Below are 12,305 nucleotides of genomic sequence, written 5' to 3' on the forward strand. Positions count from 1 at the left end.
TGTGTGTTTCTTTTTCTTCTAGAACCGCCACTGATAACCGGTTTTACAGAGAGAGGAGTTGGGTTTCTCTTGCTTGCCAGGAAGTACTACTGTTCTCTGTAGGAAATTGCAGCGTGTAGTGAGTGGGTTGTGTCGGTTAGCAACGAGGTGAACCACGGCAACATAACAAGGATATGGATAAGTACAGCAGAAGACGCCTGATTGGTTGAAGCCGTTCTCAAACAAAAACATAGCTTAGACATTCATATACACGTTTGTACAAGCAATTCCCAATCTCCTCTCTGTAAACTCACTCCAATGTCATTTTGAATATCACAAATTGGACTAATAAAGAAAAGAACAGTCAAGATTTCTTCTTGTCTTTTATTACTACTCATTAATGTTTTAGGTTGTTTATTTTATTACACAGACAAATTAGCCACACAAGTAAATTTGATTGTGTTCTGTTTGTTTTAAAATCATTTATATTATTCTCCCATTTGTTTAGTGCTGTTGCTAAAAAAAGTTACACAAGAACGAACACGCTTGTCTAACTTGTGAGCACACTGAGGCGGTAAACTAACACTTCACTTAATAAAACTAAATGGTCAACAACAAAATAGGAAAATAAAAGAGTATGATTGAAGGAAAAAATGAGGGTAAAAATTAAAAGAAGAAATGGACAAGCGTACATTCACACAGCCCAGCCCACTCAACTCAAACAGTAAGCCCCCCCCTTTCCCTTTATTGGTAAACTATTAGGCTCCACCCATTTCCCCTTTGTTAGTCGAGGCTCCCATTCCAGATTGGTTGATTCTCAATGCAAGACTAGGAGGAGCCTAAATATCATTAAAATAATGTTCCAATTATTATCTAGGAACATCATCATCATCATCACCATCATCAAAATACCCTTAACCGACCTATCCTCAGTATCTCCATCAACAACCATCCAACCAGACTACTATAAAAAGAGAGGAAGGGGCGGAACTCTGAAGAGAACCGGAAAGAAACGAGCAAACAGGTTTCTCAAATTGAAAGTAATACTTTTAAAACGTTATATAAGCCATATTAATGATTGCACGGAACTACGGAAATCAAACACACACATTGCACGCACACACACACATTCACACACTCGAAAACATACACACAGCTCTCCAAGTGTTTTCTGTAATTGGGTCAAATAACAGTGTGTTCAGTCCATTGGTTAGGATCAGGGCAGTGTTAAGCTTCACATGGATGTACCTTTAGTCTATGACCTTTTACTATATGCAGATCACATTGACAATTTAACATTCAGTTTTCACTGAAAGTGTATTACAATCCTATAAAACAATCCTATAAAACTGTTTTTAGCTTTGACTTTACTGTTCTGAGATCCATACAGAGAAGGGTTCCTATAGTATGACTTGATGAGTGTGGACAGTCATCTTCTAGGTCTAGGGTTAGGGTGTAGCGTAAGGGTTAGGGTGTAGGGTTAGGGAGTTGGCAGTGTAGGGGCTGGTTCATTGTTGATTTATAAGGTCCAATGGGAGGGGATGGGTTCTATCCTTTCCTCATCTTGTCTCTTAAATTGTGCTTAGAAGGTATGAGAGCTTTCAAATGCACACACACTTGCACGGCACATAAACACAGTCACAAACGCGCACAAACACCCTGGAACACACAAAGAACCACACAATAATGCCTTATTTCACACTCCCTACTCTATACGGATACCTCTATACTCTAGTCCAGTACTGTCCACTCCACATACCTCCTGACTTCAGAGAGACATGCTATTGGTTCTCTCAGCTGACAGTCAAGCAGACAGACATGGTATTGGTTCGCTGCTCTGTCAGTCAAAGTCATAGACTTGGTATTGGTGCTCTGAGCTGTCAGTCATGATCGGTGAGTGCATCACTATAGGGCAATGCAATGCCTACATCTAGCTATCACACAACATGTACAGTGTGCTTGTTCAACAAGGAATTTGCTATTTTATCTCTTTGATGAAGACTAAAGTATGTTAGTAGTGAGGTATATGCAGGCTGGAATAGGGGGAAGTTGTCCCACAGATGATGATCTTGGGTCAGTTCAGCATTTTCTTCACTAATGGTTAAGGTTAGGATTGGTGGAGGGGAAGCGTATCCTAGATCTGTAGCTAGAGGGAAACTTCACTCCATAGCATGCAGGTACATGCATGTATGTCGTCATAAAGACTATTGGACAAACACAGTGACCCCTGCTGGTCGAGTCTGGGACTGCCAGCAGCATTGGAAGCACTTGTTACTGATTTACTAGTGTAGGACTTAACTCACTAATAATGTCACTCTTCTTCATCCATCCTCATCATCGTCATCTGCTAATCTTTGCCCAAAAGCTTAATAACAAACACACATGTGCACACACACACACACACACACACACACACCAACAAACCCATATTTGCATACAAAAGAAAAGGAAACATTCCGTCTATATTCACATTGGCTGAAATCAGATCAGGCATGCAGATGCTCCACACAGTCAAACAACCACACCCCCCTTACCCGCCCACCCCAATCCCCTCATGGGAACAAAAATGTGTCACTTGAACAGGGCTAATGGAAGACATGATCTACCCGGCAACAGAGAGGCGGAAGTAGACTTTCATTGGCTGTTGCTATGGTTAAGGTTCACATGGCCAATGAGAAGCCTCACCCCTTCACTGAGGCAGGTTACAAAAAGCAACAATACAAAAAAACATTAAAAATTGATTAATTAAAGGAGTTGACACAAACACATTTTCATTATAAGTATTTCTGCTAAAGTCTTTTCTTCTATTTCATAATATTTCAAACTTTAAAATTAAAGAGAATAATTGTTATAACGTTACTATTACATCATTGTCAGTATAATTATTAATAGCATTAATATCATAGTCATATTTCTCATTATCATAATTATTACTATTAGTTAACACTACGGTGAGGTCACTACAGACCCTTCCCACTCCATAGGTTAAAGGGCTCTATAGGCTAACAGACTTTCCGATAGAGGGAGGGAGAGAGGACTGGCCGACACCCCTAAAATGCCCTTTCCTTGCTACCCTTTTTCTATATTCCCTTGTTCCTAAATTCTCCCTTTCTTCCTTTCCCTATTTTCATTTATCCATTCCCTCTATCCTTCGCTGTCTAGGTGAAAATCTCTCTCTCTCTCTCTTTCTCTCTAAAGAGATGAATAGGTGAGGTTGAGATGAATTGTGAGAGGACAGTTTTAGAATGAGATGAATTGTGGGAGGACAGTTTTAGAATGAGATGAATTGTGGGAGGACAGTGTTTTATTAACGGTCTTACATTTTCCCTCTGTCCGTCTACTTTTACTATATCTACTTTTGCATATCTCTCCCTCTGTCTCTCTGTCTCTTTCTGTTAGCTGGTCTGGGGGAATGACAGGTTTAAGAGATGTGGGAGTGGGTTAGTGACAAATGCTATCGTCCCACTCTCACCCACCACCCATGCATCTAGCTCTCCATCCCTCTAGCTCTCCATCCATCTCTCTCTCTCCCCCTCTCTCTCTCTCTCTCTCTTCAGCAGGACACCTCCATGGTATGGGAGGGGCTGGGGGGCATCTGCCCGCCCTGAGAGCTCTGAGACAGGGTACGAGAACGCTGACGCTCCCCGTCCATGGAGTAGGAGGAAGACAGTGAGGCGGTGCGCGAACGAGACAGACGCGTCATAATGGACGATGCCACTGTGGGAGAGGGAGGGGGTAAAAGAGAGAGGGAGGGGTAAGAGAGAGAGGGAGGGGGTAAAAGAGAGAGGGAGGGGGAAAAATAGAGAGGGAGGGGGTAAAAGAGAGAGGGAGGGGGTAAAAGAGAGGGAGGGGGTAAAAGAGAGAGGGAGGGGGTAAAAGAGAGAGGGAGGGGGTAAGAGAGGGAGGGAGGGAGGGGTAAAAGAGGGAGGGGTAAAAGAGAGAGGGAGGTGGTAAGAGAGGGAGGGGGTAAAAGAGAGAGGGAGAGGGTAAAAGAGAGAGGGAGAGGGTAAAAGAGAGAGGGAGAGGGTAAAAGAGAGAGGGAGGGGGTAAAAGAGAGAGGGAGGGGGTAAAAGAGAGGGAGGGGGTAAAAGAGAGAGGGAGGGGGTAAAAGAGAGAGGGATGGGGTAAAAGAGAGAGGGAGGGGTAAAAGAAAGAGGGAGAGGGTAAAAGAAAGAGGGAGAGGGTAAAAGAGAGGGAGAGAGGGCAAAAGAGAGAGGGGACACAGAGAGGAGGGGAGAGAGGGAGAGGATTATTAGATTGATATAGAGAGACAGTAGCACTATAGGTCACAGCAGTTCCTCATTGCCACAGATTAGAAACGGAGGAGAACTTACTGTAGCCCATCCCCTGGATGAAGTACTTGAACGCCTCAGTCAGTTTGCTGGGCTGTAAGCAGACAATAAGAAGATACATTATATTGTACTTAATGTATATGTAATGTTTAGATAAATATTGTGTGGTGTATCTGAATCGTAACACAGTTAAGTGTGAAATGTGTTACCTGGGTGAGTTGGGGAAGACCACCAGCATCGGCCATCTGAGGAAGAGGAGGATGACAGAAAGGTTGGGATGTATTGCATTGACAGAGAGGTCTGATACCGATGCCAGAGCTATGTGGCAGCAACTAAAGCCCCGTTTATACCTGGTTCGAACTTGTATCCGTTGTCCTAATGTTGTCCTCATTCTGATTGTGCCCAAATTTTCAGACAGGTGTAGACGATTAAAGACACATTGTGATCACATCTTCCTGACCACCTCCGGGGGAGTCAGGCATGCATTGTGTCTGGATATCTTACAAGTGTAGACGGATATGGACAGTGAAACTATTTCAATCATAATTATCCTGCCTTCTAAAATCATTGACTGGTGGCCCTGTTGACTTATGGCATCAATATGTGTCTTAATATCAATATTATTTTGACAGAATAGCTGTAAAAAAAATATATGAAAATAGGGAGGGACCAGGAAATCTGGTGGCAATGTAGACAGTGGCCGGATATGAGACACATTTTAATACCATACTTCTGAAAACGTGGGCACAATCAGAACAAACGATGCATGTCAGCAGCAAGTATAAACAAGACTATTATGCCAGACCAAAGGGATGAGTAGAGCTTGAGTACCTTGAGGAATGAGGTTGTTGTTGGGTCCAGTTTGCTGTTGCACTCCACCTGGTGGACAAGAACAGAAAAACATGTTTATTAAATCACACCACGACATTCACATTACCTGTATTCGATGGTTACATTGTAGGTCTAACGTATGTAGAAGACTTACAGCAGCCTCCTCATGAGGTGCCTGATCCCCAACCACCAGCATCACGGGACACCTGAGAAAGAGAGAGAGAGAGAGAGAGAGAGAGAGAGAGAGAGAGCAAGACAGAGGGAGAAAGAGAGAAAAAGAGAGAGATAGAGTGAGAGACATATTCCACACTGTTGTCACAGCTGATTTAAGGGGTAAAAAAGACTTACTTGAAGTTGCTGTTACGGTCAATGATCAGATCCCTGCGGCTGTAAGAGAGGAAAGGAGGAAGGGGAGGTTACACTAGTGTAGGTTTGTGTGTGTATTCTTGTGGGGACTTCTGGTAAATAAAACAACATTTGACCAACTGGGGACATTTAGTTGGTCCCCACACGGTCAAATGCTATTTCTAGGGGGTTTAGGGTTAGAATTAGGTTTAGAAGCCAGGGTAGGTTTTCTTTATGGGGGGGGGGGGGGGGGGGGGGGGGGGTTATTAAAAAAAAAAAAACTTTATTTAGTTATGAACAAATTCTTATTTTCAATGACGGCCTAGTGGGTTAACTGCCTTGTTCGGGAGCAAAACGACAGATTTGTACCTTGGGGATTCGAACTTGCAACCTTTCGGTTACTAGTCCAACGCTCTAACCACTAGGCTACGCTGCCGCCCCCACATGTTTAGGTTAGTGAAAGAGCACAGGTAGGGAAAAAAGGATTTTGAATGGGACTGTTTATGTGTGTACCTGTTGTAGCTTCTCCAGAACAGCTCAATGTTGATGAGGTTGGGGGCTTTAGAGATGCGATCTCTGTGTGACCTCACCAGGTCTGCATTTGCTGACATCTCCTCCTATAAACCAAGACAGAAATTACACAACAGTATTGTCCTTACTAAACTCAGCAAAAAAAGAAACGTCCTCTCACTGTCAACTGTGTTTATTTTCAACAAAATGAACGTGTAAATATTTGAATGAACATAATAAGATTCAAAAACTGAGACATAAACTGAACAAGTTCTACAGACATGTGACTAACAGAAACAGAATCATTTGTCCCTGAACAAAGGGGGGGGGGGGGGTAAAAATCAAAAGTAACAGTCAGTATCTGGTGTGGTCACCAGCTGCATTAAGTACTGCTGTGCATCTCCTCCTCATGGACTGCACCAGATTTTCCAGTTCTTGCTGTGAGATGTTACCCCACTCTTCCACCAAGGCACCTGCAAGTTCCCGGACATTTCAGCCCTCACCCTCCGATCCAACAGGTCCCAGACGTGCTCCATGGGATTGAGATCCCGGCTCTTCGCTGGCCATGGCAGAACACTGACATTCCTGTCTTGAAGGAAATCACACACAAAATGAGCAGTATGGCTGGTGGCATTGTCATGCTGGAGGGTCATGTCAGGATGAGCCTGCAGGAAGAGTACCACATGAGGGAGGAGGATGTCTTCCCTGTAACGCACAGCGTTGAGATTGCCTGAAATGACAACAAACTCAGTCCGTTGACGATAAATACGAATCCAACCATCATACCTGTTGAGACAAAACCGCGACTTGTCAGTGAAGATAACTTTTTGCCAGTCCTGTCTGGTCCAGCGATGGTGGGTTTGTGCCCATAGGCGATGTTGTTGCCGGTGATGTCTGGTGAGGACCTGCCTTACAACAGGCCTACAAGCCCTCAGTCCAGCCTCTCTCAGCCTATTGTGGACAGTCTGAGCACTGATGGAGGGATTGTGCGTTCCTGGTGTAACTCGGGCAGTTGTTGTTGCCATCATGTACCTGTCCTGCAGATATGATGTTCAGATGTACCGATCCTGTGCAGGTGTTATTACACGTGGTCTGCCACTGCGAGGACAATCAGCTGTCTGTCCAGTCTCCCTGTAGTGCTGTCTTAGGCATCTCACAGTACGGACAGTGCCATTTATTGCCCTGGCCACATCTGCAGTCCTCATGCCTCCTTGCAGCATACCCAAGGCACGTTCACGCATATGAGCAGGGACCCTGGGCATCTTTCTTTTGGTGTTTTTCAGAGTCAGTAGAAAGGCCTCTTTAGTGTTCTAAGTTTCCATAACTGTGACCTTAATTGCCTACCGTCTGTAAGCTGTTAGTGTCTTAACGACCATTCCACAGGTGCATGTTCATTAATTGTTTATGGTTCATTGAACAAGCATAGGAAACAGTGTTTAAACCCTTTACAATGAAGATCTGTGAAGTTATTTGGATTTTTAAAAAATGGACGTTTATTTTTTTGCTGAGTTTATGTCCTTACTATGTCAAATATTGTGTGTTTTATAGGATAAAGATAGATAGTTCAATAGTAAAAAAACCACAGTATGTTTTTACACACACACACACACACACACACACACCTGGCTGAAGAGATGACTCAGGATCTGCTCTGTGATGGAGGAGGTCAGGGTAGTGATCTAGAGACAGACAGACAAGAGGAGACAGAAAGAGAGAGATATAAGACAAAGTAATAACAGCTTAGTCAATATCATACAGCACTGTACAACCACCATGAATACAATTCAACTAGCAGTTATCCTCCTCTAAACGCTAATTTATCAAATTGTCATTTCACAATAACAATATTCATCAAAATACTCCATTGTCCTAGAACATAATGGCTGTTTATGAGAGCAATTTTTACATTTCTGGTGATAATTGAGTTTCTATTTTAATTTTAAAATGAACACAACAAGAACACAGAAGAGAACTTATCAAATTGAATAAGATCTTGGACTAATATTTAATCTAATAGTCAAATTGATGGAAATGCTGCTAGTATTCATGAACATATAAACATTCATGAACACACCCCCTGTTCCCCTTATCCTGCAGTCATGAAGAAACCAACTGTTAGTGTTCAGAGATAAACCACGTCAGTTCTGACTGGCGTGGAAGTTGGTATGGAGTCTTCAGAGGGGTAAGGATAATTAGGAGTCTGAATCTAGGGGATTTGGTGGTCAATAAAATTACTGAGAAAAATAGCAGACGATTTTGCCACTCCTTTTTGCCATATCTTCAATTTAAGCCTACTAGAAAGTGTGTGCCCTCAGTTCTGGAGGGAAGCAAAAATGATTCCTACCTATGGGAGGCGTGCAGTACTAAATAGAGCCATGACTACATGAAACTCTATTCCACATCAGGTAACTGATGCAAGCAGTAAAATGAGATTTAAAACACAGATAAAAATACACCTTATGGAACAGCGGGGACTGTGAAGCAACACAAACGTAGACACAGACACATGATAACATACGCACTATACACATACATGGATTTTGTGTTGTAGATATGTGGTGAGTAGTGGCCTGAAGGCACACACTTAATGTGCTGTGAATTAAATGTAATGTCTTTAAAATGGTAAATACTGCCTTTATTTTGCTGGACCCCAGGAAGTGTAGTTGCAAATGGGATCCATAATAAATACAAAAGAACCTTCTGGGCTTCTGAGTAATGATAATATTTAATACAAAAGACTTTAAAATATATATTTTTAAACATATTAAATGGACAGTAACCTTCTGGGCCGCCCAGTCCATCCACCCTCTGGTCTCAGGATCCATGTTGATGAGAACCAGACCTTCAACTGAGTCTGGATGGGTCATCTGAGAAGGAGAGAGAGAGAGAGCGAGAGAGAGCGAGAGCGAGAGAGACAGAGACAGAGACAGAGACAGACAGAGACAGAGACAGAATAAAAGAGAGAGAGAATAAAAGAGAGAGAATGAAAGCGAGAGAGAGAGACCGAGACAGAGAGAGAAAGAGAGAGAATAAAAGAGAGAATAAAAGAGAGAGAGAATGAAAGCGAGAGAGAACCAAAGCGAGAGTAAAACATTTGTCAGTATTAACAGTGTCTTTGGAAAGTATTCAGACCCTTTGACATCTCCAGTTTGTTACACTACAGCCTTATTCTTAAATGGATTAAATCTTCTTCTCTTTTTTTTTAGCAATCTCCACATAATACCCCATAATGACAAAGCGAAAACAGGTTTTTAGATACACAGAAATACCTTATTTACGAAAGTATTCAGACCATTTGCTATGAGACCCAAAATTGAGATCAGGTGCAGCATTGAAGGTCCCCAAGAACACAGTGGCCTCAATCATTCTTAAATGAAAGAAGTTCGGAACCACCAAGGCTGTCATTTTAAATAAGAATTTGTTCTTAACTGACTTGTCTAGTTATATAAAAAAATATAATAATAAAAATGAATAGAGCTGGCCACCCGACCAAACTGAGCAATCGGGGGAGAAGGGCCTTGGTCACAGAGCTGACCAAGAACCCGATGGTCACGCTGACAGAGCTCTAGAGTTCCTCTGTGGAGATGGGAGAACAACCATCTCTGCAGCACTCCACCAATCAGGCTTTTCTGGTAGAGTGGCCAGACGGAAGCCATTCCTCAGTAAAAGGCACATAACAACTCGCTTGGAGTTTGCCAGAAGGCAGCTAAAAGGGGGGGGGGGGGCCTCATTATTGCAATAATTAATCGATATTAAATAAAGATGATTGAAGAAATGACCAAGTCTTTCTCAGTACTGAATTTCCACGACAAAAGCTAACAGCAAGCACTGGGTGTGTTTAGACTGCTGAATTGTATGAATTGACAAAAAGAAGCAAGCACTGGGATACACTGAGGAGATAACCATATAGCAAGATTTTGCTAATGCAGGCTCAACCTATGGGTTTACAAACTTGTGTAAATCATATTTGATTCACACAAGCAGTGGGTGAGCTTCAGATCTCACATGTTTTATTCTGAATGTTGCTGTCATCCTCATCTGATAGAAGGCGACCTGCTAAAGATAGCATAGTTTTAAACTGATCTTTGAATGTGATTTTGTCAGGTTTGAAATACATTTTGTTGACAGCACTGTCTCTCGAGACAGAACAGTGATTTAGTCATATACCATTTCATCCATGTTTAAAGATGCAGTCAAGTCTCTACTTCCTGATTGGGTCTAAACACACTTTAAGATGTTTATTTTGCAGACCCTCTGCTCTAATAGAAATCAATTAGAAATTGCAATTGCTCTTATGACCTGTCGTTGGAGAACATGGACATAATATAGCAACCAAACACAATAAATTATTATTATTTTTTAAATATTGTTTGATGCTAATTCTCACTACACATAGACATAGGATCTACATGCCTAGACTCATGCCTCGTAATGCTTGTTAATGGTTTGTAACTTGAGCTTTATACCTTGTATGTGAATCCATTCATTTTACAAAGTTATTCAAATAATACTTGATTTGATATTCACTTCTCATTACCATTCCTTGATCTTAGCCAGCTAAACCCATAAGAGCTGATTGCACCTGGTTCAACTTTAGGCTCTGGCCTATTGTGATTCATCTTATGGAGACAGATAATTCATTTCATGGGCTAATAGCTTAGTCTTTACTGCAGATCACATTTGAGGGTTTACTACTAGAATGTTAAATGGAGTCAGATATACTTTCTAATAGACTTTGTCCATTAATTGCTTAGTCTTATTATGGGTCTAATATGGGGTATATATATAATATGGTTATATGATAAACATTACCCCACTACACTAACCCATGTTATTTCAATGCACAGACTAGTACCAAGAGACTACATAACATAACTAACAGCATGGTATACTTAAGCAATATTACTAGGTAATACCTGTGGTATACGGTCTGATATACCACGCCTTTCAGCCAATCAGCATTCAGTGCTGGAACTACCGTGTTTATAATGTGATTTATGGCAGGACAGCTGTATGAACTGATACAGGGGGAAGAAACATGATAAGAACACACTCACTGTGAACCTGGAGAGAATGTAAGAACCAGATCCCACTCCAATTCCGATGACAGTACGGAAACTAGAACAGGGAGTACAGACTTAGTGATAGAGTTTCTGATAGTGACAACATGGATATACATGTCTGGACTGTAATATACATCTGTATTTCAGTACAGAGTACCGGCTTAGTGACAGAGTTTCTGTTAGTGACCACGTCTCTTGTGAATGCCAGTAGACGTTTGAGAATACTAAGTCATATTTTTTTTTTTGTGGTGGACAAGACAGTAAACAAGCAACTATTATGTAATGAAGATTAAATAAGTCTGACTCACTTGAAATATGTCAGGACAGCAGGGATCATCTCTGCAATTTGCTCCATGGACGGATATTGGTATCTAAAACACATGAGCGAGAACATGTTTATATGAACAATTAAACACACATGCGCACACACATGCACGCACACACACGCACGCAAGCACGCACACACACACACCCCATAGGATAGGCGGTAGCCCCCTCCTCTTGGCCTGGAGCATCGATGTGGACCAGGGTAAAGTTCTTCACTATCTCTTGCATCTCCTCAAACTTAAACAGAGGAGAGAAGCAGCTTTTACCTGGGAGAGAGAGAGAGAGTGAGAGAGAGAGAGAGAGAGAGAGAGAGAGAGAGAGATGGGGAGAAAGAGAATGGGAACAAGAGAGAAAGAAATAGTGAAAGTCAGAACTTGAAAAGCATAAATTATTCACCATAAAAAATAAAAAACTGAAGGGCAGTCGCAGAACTGAAGAGAAACTCCAAATTAAAAAAGGCATATTGCTGTAGGGGATGACTGAGGAAAGGGAAACAAAGCAGAGATGAAAGGTAAAGACAGAGTAAGAGAAGGAGAGAGAGAGACAGAGACAGAGACTCACTGTCCAGGCCCACGTCATGGAAGGTCAGGATGGCAGGACGGCGTGTGTTGGAGGTTCCATGGAGAGTCACGTGGAGGAGACCATGTGGAGTCTCAATACTGTGTTCCTGAGAGGGAGAGAGAGAGTTACACACATATACTACCATAACACTAAGCTACACACACACACACACACTCTCTCTCTCTCTCTCTCTCTCTCTCTCAAATATACAGTGAACATTCTTCCACATATCGAAATAAAACCATACACACGCACGCACGCACACACACACACACACACACACACACACACACACACACACACACACACACACACACACACACACACACACACACACACACACACACACACACACTCTCTCTCTCAAATATACAGTGAACATTCTTCCACATATCGA

The 12,305-nt window shown here is 42.1% G+C and overlaps 1 protein-coding gene across 1 annotated transcript in view; it reads right to left on the bottom strand.

The window, feature by feature from the left end:
* Positions 1-343: 343 nt before the first annotated feature.
* ndrg2 (NDRG family member 2) overlaps positions 344-12,305 on the bottom strand; it is a 36,964-nt gene continuing 25,002 nt past the window's right edge. Inside the window, exons 4-16 of the mRNA XM_036989203.1 lie at positions 11,909-12,014; positions 11,493-11,613; positions 11,329-11,391; positions 11,015-11,075; positions 8,738-8,824; positions 7,580-7,636; positions 5,961-6,064; positions 5,451-5,489; positions 5,257-5,308; positions 5,103-5,150; positions 4,481-4,516; positions 4,314-4,365; positions 344-3,696 (exon numbers count right to left, since the gene is read on the bottom strand). Of these exons, the coding sequence (XP_036845098.1) occupies positions 3,533-3,696; positions 4,314-4,365; positions 4,481-4,516; positions 5,103-5,150; positions 5,257-5,308; positions 5,451-5,489; positions 5,961-6,064; positions 7,580-7,636; positions 8,738-8,824; positions 11,015-11,075; positions 11,329-11,391; positions 11,493-11,613; positions 11,909-12,014 (990 nt within the window). The 3' untranslated portion in view covers positions 344-3,532. The remainder of the gene's footprint in view (positions 3,697-4,313; positions 4,366-4,480; positions 4,517-5,102; positions 5,151-5,256; positions 5,309-5,450; positions 5,490-5,960; positions 6,065-7,579; positions 7,637-8,737; positions 8,825-11,014; positions 11,076-11,328; positions 11,392-11,492; positions 11,614-11,908; positions 12,015-12,305) is intronic.

The sequence above is a fragment of the Oncorhynchus mykiss genome, chromosome 9, assembly GCF_013265735.2.
Source record: "Oncorhynchus mykiss isolate Arlee chromosome 9, USDA_OmykA_1.1, whole genome shotgun sequence".
NCBI lineage: Eukaryota > Metazoa > Chordata > Actinopteri > Salmoniformes > Salmonidae > Oncorhynchus > Oncorhynchus mykiss.